This window comes from Denticeps clupeoides, unplaced genomic scaffold (genome assembly GCF_900700375.1).
Source record: "Denticeps clupeoides unplaced genomic scaffold, fDenClu1.1, whole genome shotgun sequence".
NCBI classification, from domain to species: domain Eukaryota; kingdom Metazoa; phylum Chordata; class Actinopteri; order Clupeiformes; family Denticipitidae; genus Denticeps; species Denticeps clupeoides.
The window spans coordinates 360,965-374,178 of record NW_021630015.1 but is presented as its reverse complement, the minus strand read 5'-3'; the positions used below and the strand labels follow the sequence as shown (position 1 = coordinate 374,178).

Below are 13,214 nucleotides of genomic sequence, written 5' to 3'. Positions count from 1 at the left end.
TGGTGACACAAAACCTGTCAATCATAAAGACCGTAACTGCTCACAATCCGGCTGCCGCACGAAGCGTCTTTCTGCCGGAGGACAGATGACGACGTCCACCACCTGGTGGACGGGTTTGGTGGCGCGGGAACATGAACGTTGCTAGAAGGACCCAGACAGGTATGCAGCCTGCTGGGTTAGAGTGTGTATCTCATCACACACAGACACACTCGTACTGTCAGCTGGTCTCTGGTGGTGGAGTGTGTGACGCGAGGCGTGGCCACTCCAACCGCACTTTCAGAAGGAGAACATCAGCCAGATGAAACCGGATCTGCGTTTAAGCCCCACGGTGTCGAGTTGTGGCCTCTGACGCTTGGTGCAGGGGGCTGGATCCAGACTCCGCTTAGGTCTTTACAGGACGTTGCTGGAGGAGGAACATAAAGTTCTCAATAATAATGACCATGTTTCTCCCTTCTGTTGCCTAAATTTCAGGCCAAACACACCCACACCCACCCACACACACACAACACACACACAACACACACACACAAACACAGTTGGCCAGGAACCAGAGCGAACTGGTCCAAGTGGCATTTCATTGTCGTGCCCCGCCCTCATATCACGCAGAGCGTCATGTCGTGTTTGTGAGGTGACAGGCCTGGAATCATCTTGTAGTTTCGGTTTGTTGGCCGGTTTTGATGAAATTCCTTATTAGAAAGCTGACAGATGAGAACATTTGGCCTTTATTGCTGCGTGCTGAAGGTACAGTAGCTGGCGCTGGATGGAACGTGAACCTCTCCTGTTGGTGCGGGCGTGTCTGATAATGAGGCTGTTGTTGTTTGTTGTGTACTGACCTGGGATCTGTACGTCACGCCGTCACCACAGGAGACTCTCTCCTGGGTTTTGTCTGGAGATTTGAAGGTTTCGGGTAACAGTGAGTCACGTGGAACAATGGAAAAGAACCAAGAAACAAGCAACATTTCCACAATTTTTCTAGATGTTTGAGGAGTGTTTCCTTTCGGTCTGATATCTGGTATCTGACCTGTGGTTTCGGTGGTGAAGCATGAAATGTCACCTGTTCAACCACAGCTCAGAGTTCAGAACAAACCAGAAATTCATCTACGGTGTGTGTGGCTGACCTCAGGTGGTCCTGAGAAGACAGAACATCTCCATGAGCTTGTATGAAGAGACCGTGTGACTGCAGTGCGTCTGCAGCATCATTTCTGACTCCGGTGGCACCACCGGTGCCTGCTGGCTTCGGGACGTGAAACGTGACGACTTTTCTGTTTCTGTTGAAGGTTCCGGGTTCTCGCCTGGTTTGTGTGTAAATTGTGGTTCTGCTCAGTATCTGCCGGTGTTTGGAAGAACCGTACATGGTCACGTCTCCAACGGGGAGATTTGCATTCTGTGACTCACACAGGGGACATGAGGAAGTCCCTCACCCCGCAACCAGAAGAACCGGTTCCCGAGGCTCCACCCTGAGCGCCTTTAAGAGCTTCAGTTGCGCGGGGAGCGCGGCACACTGCTGAACGGAGGAGATCATGGTGTCTGCCGGGCTACAGATCATGGGCACGGCCCTGGGCCTCCTGGGCTGGATCGGGGCCATCGTGGCCTGCGCCCTGCCCATGTGGAAGATGACGGCCTTCATCGGGACCAACATCGTGACGGCGCAGATCACCTGGGAGGGCATCTGGATGAGCTGCGTGGTGCAGAGCACGGGCCAGATGCAGTGCAAGGTCTACGACTCCATGCTGGCGCTGCCGCAGGACCTGCAGGCGGCCCGGGCCCTCATCGTCATCGCCGTGGTGGTGGGCATCCTGGGGATCCTGCTGGCCGTGGCCGGCGGCAAGTGCACCAACTGCGTGGAGGACGAGCGCGCCAAGTCCAAGGTGGGGGTGGTGGCGGGCGTGGTCTTCGTCATCGCCGGGCTCATGTGCCTGGTGCCCGTCTGCTGGACGGCCAACACCATCATCCGGGACTTCTACAACCCGCTGGTGTACGAGGCCCAGAAGCGCGAGCTGGGCGCCTCGCTCTACATCGGCTGGGGCGCGGCCGCGCTCATGATCATCGGCGGCGGCCTGCTCTGCTGCAACTGCCCCGAGAAGGAAGACGGCTCCTACACGGCCAAGTACAAGGCCGCCCGCTCCCAGGCCTCGGCGCCACCAACAAGGACTACGTGTGAGCGTAGACGTTCCACTCCAGTTCCCACTGGAGAACTGAACTGGGGAACTGGGGCGAAGGTGGAGGACTGGGACGCTGGTCTTAGTGTTGACCGTGGTTAAGTTAGTGTGGTTGTGTAAATAAGTATTTTTATACGCTGTAGATGTCCCCGTCCACGTGAGGAGATGTGGGGTGATGGGACCGGTGCTGCTGTTAGCGTGAGCGCTTTGTTCAGAGCAGCCCTGGTTTTTCAGGTTTAGGTGTGGTGAAACCGGACCGTCGACTGGCTTCCAGCTCCCAGGGTTCATTAGTCCAGACAAAAGCTTCTGACTTCTAATGAAACTCCAGAGTGGAGCCACCCAGGTTCCTTTAGACTCTTCACTTCTGTCGTTGACAATTTCTCACAGCATTTCAAAGCCTTTTCTGTTCTGTAATCTTAATAAAATGATTATATCTCTTATTCCCTGTGTCCACTGTGTTTATCTTGATGGTATCAGAACCTTCATTTAGTTGCATTTGGAGGTAAAACAGTTTCAAAAGAAACACAAGCAACTGTTCCTTCAAGTGGAGCCGCGGTCCTTCCAGACGGACGAACGTGGATTCAGGAGCCGTCTTTTAAAGTTCTGCATGAGCAGGGAAACCCACCTGAAGCTGAAAGGTTGTCAGAACACAGAGGCCTCGTCTTCTGAAGGTCTGAAAGTTTACATTTACAGTATTTATCAGACGTCCTTATCCAGAGCGACTTATAGTCAGTAGTTACAGGGACAGTCCCCCCCTGGAGACACTCAGGGTTAAGTGTCCTGCTCAGGGACACGATGGTAGTAAGTGGGGTTTGAACCTGGGTCTTCTGGTTCATAGGTGAACGTGTTACCCGCCAGGCTGCTACCACCCTGAGTTGAGTTATGGCAACTGAACTTCTTTCTTTAAGGTCGAAACGTTTGTCAGTTGGCTGGAGACCACAGAATTGTCCTCCAGGCTGGTCACATCTCTTCCTGCTTTGAACAGGTGGTTACGTGAAACAGAAGGCCGGCAGTGTGGGTGGATGTGGGGGTGGGGCTGCCATGTAAAGAAAGAAGTCATTTTACTGAGAATCTTCACAGACTTCTTCTGAATGTCCTTCTGCACCCCACATACTTAAAAATGATTAAAGATGGTGAAGTCCAGGAGCATTTATCACTATAAAAAAAGTGAAACTAGAGGAGCTCAGACTGAGCGACGGGTTCCAACGACAGCAGAAACGCCGCAGGAAGTCCTTGGTTAATCATTAAAGATCATTCCAGAAAAAGGAAATAACTGACGTTCACGTGCATGCTGAGAGGATGATCAGAATCAGAATCGCATTTCTTGGCCGAGTAAGTGCAGCACATTAGACTCAGGAATTAGATTCCGGTAGACGGTTTCTCTCAAGTACGGAGTAGAAAACAACAACAACAGCAACGTGCAGGACGTGTGTACGTGTTACTGTACAAGTTTATACTATTTAAAAATAATATATCTACTGAGCATGAATAAATATATGGAAGAATGTACATAGGCCTATAAATAAATAGGCAAAAAGAGAGAACATAAAGTGCAGTGTGACAGTTCCAGCTGTTTAGGAGGGACATGGCGAGGGGGAGGAAGCTGGTCCTGTGTCGTCTGGTGATCTGATCAGAGAAAGTAGGAGAGCGCCGTACCGAGGCTGCCCTCCGCGGCGCCATCTTGGACAGAGAAGCTCTGTGGTGGACCAGGCCTTGACCACTGGAAACAGCCAGTAGGGGACAGGAGTTCCACAGACAAGAATCCAGAGGCAGCGACCCCTGCGCCGACTTCAACGTGCTGAGATCCAAGCAGACGTGACATCGTACCGACCCTCTTCTGCTCCTTTTCCTGGTAATAATGCGACATTTTTTAATAAATCAGATTTCAAGGTTGAAGCGCTGCTGAAACATGAGTTCTGAAGCGTCATCCATCAGATTTCCATGATGGAGACCAGTCACGTGACCTCCACACCGCGAACACTGCATGAACTAGTTCCCTCCTCTCAGTCTGCTCACCGCCATGGAGCCGCAATATCAAATGTCAGCGCCCTGATTGGTGAGCAACATGACCACAGAGCCACGCCCTGCTGGCTGGAGGATAAAAGCGGACCCTGCTTTTCCGTCAACACTTCCACCCAGCGCCGGCGTCACCTATGGCTTCCCAGGGGCTCCAGGTCTTTGGCATCCTGCTGTCCATGATCGGCTGGGGGCCATCATCACCTGCGCCCTGCCCATGTGGAGGGTGACGGCCTTCATCGGCGCCAACATCGTGACGGCGCAGGTCATCTGGGAGGGCCTGTGGATGAACTGCGTGGTCCAGAGCACGGGCCAGATGCAGTGCAAGATCTACGACTCCATGCTGGCGCTGTCCCAGGACCTGCAGGCGGCGCGCGCCATGGTGGTCATCTCCATCATCCTGGGGGTCTTGGGCGTGATGGTCTCCATAGTCGGGGGCAAGTGCACCAACTGCATGGAGGACGAGGCGGCCAAGGCCCGGGCCTGCATCGTGGCGGGAGTCATCTTCATCCTCGCCGGCCTGCTGGTCCTGGTCCCCGTCTCCTGGACCGCCAACAACCTGATCAGGGATTCTACAACCCCTGCTGATGGAGGCGCAGCGCCGGGAGCTGGGCGCCTCGCTCTACATCGGGTGGGGCTCGGCGGGCCTGCTGCTGCTGGGTGGAGGGCTTCTCTGCTGGAACTGCCCTCCTAGCGACCCCAGGCCCTACAAGGGGGCCAAGTTCGCCCCCGCCAGGTCAGCAGCTCCGGCCATGGACTACGTGTGAAGGTCTCTCACTGTCCCCAAAGCCACGTTTGATGAGTAAATCCCTGTTTTTACAATTATTCCTTCTGGCTCGTGTTAAGAGAGGAAAATTTTTATAATCAAATTACATTTTTAAAAACGTCTTTTCTTTGTTCTGTCGCTTTTTAAAACTGCTGAATCATCCCTTCTAATTACAGCACATTCTTATTTCATTTGAATTAAAATGACACTTGGAACACAAAGACCTTCATAATTCATGGCATTTATTCCGCTTTTCCGCGCTATACGGTTTAAAAAGTGGCCTGCAGGTGTGATTTTCCGTTTCTGGGAACTGGAAGAACCGGCAGGTCCTGGTTTCCTGAAGAAGACACCAAACAATCCAGAGGGAGGGTCTCCCAGGTGACCTTGAGTGTCAAATTACAGGTGAAGCCGCGTCAACCCGAATTCAGGTGGCGCCCATCATCATCATCATCATCATCATCATCCTCAATCAAATCCACCAACAGGATTCCAGCAAAAATGATCAAAGGTTTTCCGGTATTTAAATAAACCACAAGTTGTGACTTGAAAAAATCATTATTACTTTAACCAGAGCCGGAGAGGCATCGTAAACACTGACAAAGAAGACATATAGTAATATAATTACTATAATTAAAGCGTGGGGTAGTTGGAGGCGTGTCATTAAGTGCCCTGGTGGCCACAGACAGGCTAGAGGAACTCGTATTAATGTTAAATCGGTTGTAGATTGAGATCTTCACCTTGACCGGAGGTGATTGAAGAAATTAATTAATCTCGGGTTGGCGACCTTTAACCCCACTCAGCTGCTGGGCCAATTAACAGCCAATTTGGGGGCCCCGCCCCCAGGCATATATAAAGGCTGCAGCGCGTCTGTTCTGCACCGTCCTGTCCTCTTCATCTCATCTTCTCCTGGCACCACCATGACCTCCACCGGACTCCAATCCTGGGAACCGCCCTGGCGCTGCTCGGCTGGCTCGGGGTCATCGTGGCCTGCGCCCTGCCGCTGTGGAAGGTCACGGCCTTCATCGGGACCAACATCGTGACGGCCCAGGTGGTGTGGGAAGGTCTGTGGATGCTGCGTGGTCCAGAGCACGGGCCAGATGCAGTGCAAGGTCTACGACTCCATGCTGGCGCTACCGCAGGACCTGCAGGCGGCCCGGGCCCTCATCGTCATCTCCGTCCTGGGCGCGCTCGGCCTGCTGCCGGCCGTGGCGGGCGGCCGCTGCACCAACTGCGTGGAGGACGAGGCGGCCAAGGCGGGGTGGCCGTCACCGCCGGGGTCCTCTTCATGGTCTCCGGCCTGCTGTGCCTGGTCCCCGTCTGCTGGTCCGCCAACAGCGTCATCCGGGACTTCTACAACCCGCAGGTGACGGACGCGCAGCGCCGCGAACTCGGGCCGCGCTGTTCGTGGGCTGGGCGGCCGCGGGGCTGCTGCTGCTGGGCGGGGCGCTGCTGTGCTGCCGCTGCGGGCCGAGCCGCTCCGGGACGGGCAGCTACTCCGCCAAGTACACGGCGCCGCGCAGCGGGGCCTACGTGTGACGGGACGCCGCGTTCTACTCCATCCAGAGCCTGCTTTTAAAACCGTGTAACTTCTCCTTTTAATAAAACATGTCTGCACTTTTAAACAGAGTCTCTGACTTTTACTTCCAGCCCCGGGCTCACATTTCTAACCCTGATGTCCCACACCAACCATGAAGTTCCCAGGCTGGTCTTCTAGCCCTGGGTGGAACAGTGTGCTCTGGAAATTTTTATTTGGGCGTTTTAGATTTACGGCATTTTATGATACGCCCTTATCCAGAGTGACTTACAGTCAGTAGTTACAGGGACAGTTCCCCCCCCCTGGAGACACTCAATTGTCTTGCTCAGGGACACGATGGTAGTAAGTGGGATTAGAACCTGGGTCTTCTGGTTCATAGGCGAGCGTGTTACCCACTAGGCTACTAGCACCCTGTCAGAAGTTTGGACACCTTCTCATCCAACGTGTTTTATTTTCATGACCATTTACGTTGGTAGATTCTCACTGAAGGCATCAAAACTATGAATGAACACATGTGGAGTTCTGTACTTAACAAAAAGTGGAGACCTGACCTCCACAGTCACCGGACCTGAACCCAATCCAGATGGTTTGGGGTGAGCTGGACCAACAAGTGCTAAACACCTCTGGGAACTCCTTCAAGACTGTTGGAGAAGCATTTCAGGCGACGACCTCTTGAAGCTCATCGAGAGAATTCCAAGAGTGTGCAAAGCAGGAATCAGAGCAAAGAAACTAGAATATAAAACATGTTTTCACTTATTTCACCTTTTTTTGTTAAGTACAGAACTCCACATGTGTTCATTCATAGTTTTGATGCCTTCAGGTGTCCAGACGTTTGACCTGAACTGTACATTCGTGGTTCTAATCATTTTTTTGGAACGTGGAACGTGACCTCCTGCTGTACCACGCCGTACAGTAGCAGCATTGAGAGCCTCTCAGCCCCCGCCATTCTCTCGCTCTCCAACACACAGAACAATGAAGTCGAGGAAGGAAACAGGGCGCTCCGTCATTCGCTCCGCCTGCGGCGATGTCCCCGGTCGTCACGTTGCGAGAGGAGCGCGGGATGGAGCGGCAGCTGGTGGCGTTCTCCTGGCCGGGTGGGCCTCTGCGGGACCGTCCTGATATGCGCCCTGCCCATGTGGAAGGTGACGCCGTTCGTCGGCGCCAACATCCTGACGGCGCAGGTCTTCTGGGAGGGGCTGTGGATGAACTGCGTGCTGCAGAGCACGGGCCAGATGCAGTGCATGCCGTACGAGTCGCTGATGGCCTCTCGGCCAACCTGCAGGGCAGCGAGCCATGGTCTGCGCCTCCATCGGGGCGGGGGCGTGGCGGCGGTGCTGTCCGTGGTAGGCGGCCGCTGCACCAACTTCTAACGGCGCAGCGGCGCCGCCAAGGCCAGGGCGGGGCTGGCGGCCGGCGGCGTCTTCGTGGTGGCGGGCTGGTGCCTCGTCGCCGTCAGCTGGTCGGCCTACGTCATCATCACCGGCTTATACAGCCCTCAGAGCTGGAGCCCATGAAGGGCGAGGGGGCCTCCATCTACGTGGGCTGGGGGTCCGGGGCCCTGCTGGTGATCGGGGGAGGGATGGTCTGCGGCTCGTACGCCAGCAGGTGCTGCTGAGATGGACGAAGGACCGTGCAAGGTGCCGAGAAGCCTGCAGGATTTATCTTCCTCCACTCAGCGGTGACTAGAAGGACGGAAGGACAGCTGGTCTTATAATCATGCAGAACTTCAGATGAAGGTCTCTGAACCTCAGTGGGCGGAGTCTAACACATTTCTGATGGTTTATGTGTGCACGTTTGCTTCATTCTAATCCAGTGTGATGCTGATGCACCCGATTCAGTTTGTACAAGTTAATGAAATAAAGATTCATTCTTCTCGTTGGTGCCACTGTTTCATCACGTTCGCTGAAGGTCTCACTGAAGGTTCTCAGACGCTTGGCGTCTTTAAATGAAAAAGGAAGCTTCAGGGAGCAGGTCACCAAACCAGAAGAACGTTCTATGAAGTATTCAGTGCGTTTTGATTATTAAATGAAAGACTCCTCAGCATTTAACCTTTAACCCCAAACCTGAAATGAGAGGAAATTGGTCAGAATGAACAAATGAACGATCTACAGCAGATGAATGTTCCAGAAAGTCTGATCAGCTGCTTGATGACACCACAGAGGGCCAGTGGTGGCCTAGCGGTTAAGGAAGCGGCCCCGTAATCAGAAGGTTGCCGGTTCGAATCAAGGTGCCACTGAGCAAAGCACCGTCCCCACACGCTGCTCCCCGGGCGCCTGTCATGGCTTCCCACTGCTCACTCAGGGTGATGGTTAAATGCAGAGGACGAATTTCACTGTTTGCACCGTGTGCTGTGCTGCTGTGTATCACAAGTGACAATCACTTCACTAATAAAAATAAAATAAAACAGGGGACATGGACCACACAGCTCGCCAGGTCTCATCGTCTCAGGGCTCATCCTGCATACTATCTATTCAAATAATGTTTTCCACGTTCTATTTACTGAAGGTCACTGTGGTCTTCTGAGGTCCTGACCATCATGGTGTTAAGGCACCACAGGAAAACTATTCTGTTCCATTCCTGCTGAGGCATGCTGGGATTTCTGCTGCACTCACGACACAAATTCCACTCCGCCATGTTGTATGAAAGCGGAGAAGCTCCGCCCTCAGCAGGAAACCAGGACGGGCCGCAGGTGACAGTGTGAGATGATGAGGAGTCCTTCACCACCGACTCAGGGAACACTTTAATCATCTCTCATGTCACCATTCTGAGCACATGACCGGAGGACCAGGTTGACATGCCGCCGGACGTGCCGGTTTCAGCGAGATGAAGCTGATAAAGAACCTGCAGAACCAGGAGGCTCCGCCCCCCTCGCTCCAGACTCCATAAGTAGGAGACGTGGAGGAGCGGGGTGAGGAGTTACCAGCCGCTCTGCGGCTCTCAGAAGGTGAAGATGGTCTCGGCGGGGAGGCAGATGATGGGCCTCATGTTGGGCTTCACCGGCTTCGTTGGCACCGTAGTCGTCTGCGCCCTGCCCATGTGGAAGGTGACGGCCTTCATCAACGCCAACATCATCACGGCCCAGGTGACCTGGGAGGGCCTGTGGATGAACTGCGTGGTCCAGACCACGGGCCAGATGCAGTGCAAGGTGTACGACTCGGTCCTCATCCTCAACGAGGACCTGCAGGCCGCGCGGGCGCTGGTGGTGGTCGCCATCGGCGTGGGCATCTTCGCCATCGTGCTCGGCGCCATGGGCGGGAAGTGCACCAACTTCGTGGACAACGAGTCCAGCAAGGCCAGGGTGGGCGTGTCCGGCGGCGTGATGTTCATCGTCTCCGGAGTCCTGGTCCTGGTGCCCGTGTGCTGGACGGCCCACAACATCATCCGGGACTTCTACAACCCGCAGCTGCTGGACGCCTCGCTGTTCGTGGGCGGGGCCGCCGCCGGCCTGCTCTTCCTGGGCGGCGGCCTCCTCTGCAGCTCCTGCCCCCGGAACCGGGAGGTCCCGTACGGCGCCAAGTACTCGCAGGCGCGGCCCGGCAGCAGCCAGGCGTACGTGTGAAGATACGGACCGAACGAAGGACTTCTCTTCTCACCGTGGCTGTACGGCGAGAATAGTTCTATAAACGGTGCACCGTGTGTATATATATCGTACGAAAACCGTATCCAGCAAATCTACCGCCATCACGGGGAAATGGTGATGAATAAAACCGTTTTAAACGTTCTTCTCTGGCTGGAATGTTTTACGATGTTCTAACTGATCTAAAAGCGCCAGTGAAATGAAACGGATATTTAAGAAATAAGTGACGTGATTGTCATTGTGAAACACTGCAGCACAGCACACTGTGCACACAGTGAAATTTGTCCTCTGTATTTAACCGTCCCCCTTGGTGACAGTGGGCACCATGACACGTGCCCGGGGAGCAGCGTGTGGGGACTTCGTTCAGTGGCGCCTTGGTGGCTCAGGGTTCGAACCGGCAACCTTCTGATTACGAGTCCACTTTCTAACCCACCATGCCACCGCGGCCCCAAAACACGGCCATCGCGGGGCAGACGTCAGGCCAGACGTGAGGGTGTTTGCGACCTGATCAGCACACTCAGAAGACCCAGGTTCAAACCCCACTTACCACCATCATGTCCCTGAGTGTCCCGAGGGGGGGGACTGTCCCTGTAAATACTGACTGTAAGGCACCTGACCGTAATAAACAAGGAGAATGATGGGCCCTCGTGACCTCGGAGACCATGTGACAGGGATCGTTCTTTTATTTCCTGGTAAATAATCCCGTTTTGTTCTAATAGGTTTTTGACTAACTTTGTCATTCTGACGTCCGACCTGATTTACTCTCAAAATGGAGGCCGAAGCCCCCAGCAGCCACACAAAATGGATCCGTCACGAGCTCCATCCCCCACGCGTGTCCTGCCGGAGAACCGGTTTGACAGAGACTGGCCTGGGTTTGCATGACGCCGGCTGTTTGACGAGGGTTTCGTTTCATGGAAGCAACTTCCGTGTTCTCTTTATTTCATGTTTCATTTAGGAACATTCATGGTTTACGGTTGGTCCTTCGTACTACAGAACATTAAAAAAAACCACAATGAATGGATGCAAATTTAAAAACCTCACAATTATTCATTCAGAGAGTTTTAGATTCTACATCAAACTCAACGTGCAGTGTGGGTTCCTCGTGCTGTCCAGAAACAACACAGTGCATTGTGGGTGAGAAATTCCTGAAGTCAGGATTTGTAGATACGATGCGCTCGGTTCCTCACGCGGCGCGTTTCTGGTACAGGAACACGGCTCCGGGGATGTAGCCGCTCTCGAGATGCGACACGGCCCGTTCCCACTGCGCCACCTCCATCACGGCCACACGCCGCCAGCAGCCCCGCCCCTCCAGCGCCCCCAGCGCGTGCTCCAGCTCGGCCTTGTAGTCCAGGTTGTCCGAGTTCCCGCGCGTGGTCATGCACACGTACCCCCCTGTGGAAGCTCCCACGATTTATTTTCTGTCACGTGAGAACATTGCACGTACCGCAGAGTTTGTTCCACACCTGGCTTTGTTGCCAACCACAGTTCCTGTAGAACCGAGACCGGAACCTGGCCAACGCTCAGAGCTCCGACAATGACAACGACGTCATAAAGTCCTGCAGACACAACACGAATGTCACGAATGTCACAACACGAAAGGATCCTCCACATTACCGCTGCCACCTACTGACCAATCATGGTTCTACAGGGAAGTCCAGGAAGTGTCTGCTGCTACTTCCCTCGGGATACTTACGGCTGTAATTCCAGGAAGTACCTGACTGGACAGGAAGTTGCTCCGTTCCCAGGATGCACTTGTGCAGGTTCTGGTAAATGCCCCTGGATTTGGCCACCTGCAGCATGGCTTCGCTTCCGTCCACTCCGGTGAAGAGCTGGAACCCCGTCTCTCTGAGCTGCAGCGGAGACACGTTGGTCTCTCTCTCTCTCTCTCTCTCTCCGCTCGAGAAGTAAATGTGTTAAATGTGAGAGTAGGGACCTGTGCAGAGACCAGTCCTGTCCCGCAGGCCACGTCCAGAACCTCAGCGCCGCTCCGGTCACCCTGGAAAAAGGCGCTGACGCACTGGGCGGCCAAGGCCGGAGCGCGGTAGTCCAGAATGGCCACGTCCTGCAGGAGAAACACAGCGTGAGCCCAGACGGGCCGGCAAGATGACCTCACACTGACCTGCTGGGGAGGCGCCACCTGCTCGTAGTTCTCGGCCCACGAGTCGTAGAACCCGACTTTATCCAGAGCGCCGGTGTCTTCGTGGGCGGACAGGATGACCTTCTTCACGTCCACAAAGGTCCTGGCAGGGCTGCACATCTCTCCTCCTGTTAATGAAGGTCTTCACGTTCTCAGTCAGCAGCCGGATCCTGCACCCACCACCAGAACCTCCATATTACCTGTAACTATGGATTCATGAGACTACAAAAGATCTGCTAAATCAAATGCAAACTATTTCCGAGCATCACGTGGAATCTACTGTACTGTATAAATGCACGTGTTTTAAAAATATTGCACCAAAGCTGTCAAATTGGCTTCTTACTCTCTTTCAGTTTACCAGGAAGGGGTCCATCACCCAGAACCAGGAAGTCAGAGGAACCCGGATTCACACAGGTGTCAAAGTAAAAGTCCCACTTAATTCAACAATGGCCTGTGTATCTTCACTGACTGGTAGCTTAGATCATCGGCACTCTCGTTCTTATTCGACAACAATGATTATAACGAAAACTCAAAAATGATGAAAAGTATTCTCGCATCAAATTATAAATCCGTCTATCAAACCCCACTTACTACCATCGTGTCCCTGAGCAAAACGCTTAACCCTGAGTGTCTCCAGGGGGACGGTCCCTGTCACCACTGATTGCAAGTCGCTCTGGATAAGGGCGTCTGATAAATCCCGTAAATGGAAAATCACTGGGAGACATTATGTTAGCAAAGTCATTTTTAATAATACAACGTCCTGTACATCGTGTGGCTTCTCTCATACATTCTTGTGAAATGATTAGTCATTGGTTATGTCCACAAATATAAAGATCAGATGTTGTGTTGAATGTCGCGAATGCGTCAACAAAGTCGCCATCTTGTGAGGGGCTGGCGCTCCTTTTTAATGAATGAACGTCTATCAGGGCCAAGGTGGAATACAGAGTTAAACCGGCAAATTTGAGAAGCAGTTTTAATTTTCTTGGTTCGCCAGGCGTGTATTTACGACCGAGCCGTGAATAGAG

At 53.5% G+C, this 13,214-nt stretch overlaps 2 protein-coding genes and 4 pseudogenes across 4 annotated transcripts; 5 read left to right on the top strand and 1 right to left on the bottom strand.

Moving 5' to 3' along the window:
• Positions 1-1,416: 1,416 nt before the first annotated feature.
• Positions 1,417-2,599, top strand: LOC114780386 (claudin-4-like; annotated as a pseudogene).
• A 1,713-nt stretch (positions 2,600-4,312) lies between these two features.
• LOC114780367 (claudin-4-like) lies at positions 4,313-5,162 on the top strand (annotated as a pseudogene).
• Positions 5,163-5,311: 149 nt separating this feature from the next.
• LOC114780368 (claudin-like protein ZF-A89) lies at positions 5,312-6,477 on the top strand (annotated as a pseudogene).
• A 1,058-nt stretch (positions 6,478-7,535) lies between these two features.
• LOC114780432 (claudin-4-like) lies at positions 7,536-8,090 on the top strand (annotated as a pseudogene).
• A 1,139-nt stretch (positions 8,091-9,229) lies between these two features.
• On the top strand, positions 9,230-10,157 carry LOC114780402 (claudin-4-like). Its single transcript, XM_028967681.1, has one exon. It carries the CDS (start codon positions 9,426-9,428, stop codon positions 10,032-10,034), a length of 609 nt encoding a protein of 202 aa, XP_028823514.1. The 5' UTR covers positions 9,230-9,425; the 3' UTR covers positions 10,035-10,157.
• A 914-nt stretch (positions 10,158-11,071) lies between these two features.
• On the bottom strand, positions 11,072-12,574 carry LOC114780424 (methyltransferase-like protein 27). 3 transcript variants are annotated; one of them, XM_028967714.1, is made up of 6 exons: positions 12,533-12,572; positions 12,190-12,395; positions 11,986-12,114; positions 11,767-11,902; positions 11,516-11,608; positions 11,072-11,444 (listed from the first exon to the last, which is right to left on the bottom strand). In XM_028967714.1, exons 2-6 carry the CDS (start codon positions 12,307-12,309, stop codon positions 11,236-11,238), a joined length of 687 nt encoding a protein of 228 aa, XP_028823547.1. In that variant the 5' UTR covers positions 12,310-12,395; positions 12,533-12,572; the 3' UTR covers positions 11,072-11,235. The 3 variants fall into 3 exon arrangements, with proteins under 3 accessions (XP_028823547.1, XP_028823548.1, XP_028823546.1); XM_028967715.1 differs by having other exon boundaries at positions 12,190-12,389; positions 12,533-12,561; XM_028967713.1 differs by having other exon boundaries at positions 11,073-11,444; positions 12,190-12,359; positions 12,533-12,574.
• Between the last annotated feature and the right edge of the window lie 640 nt (positions 12,575-13,214).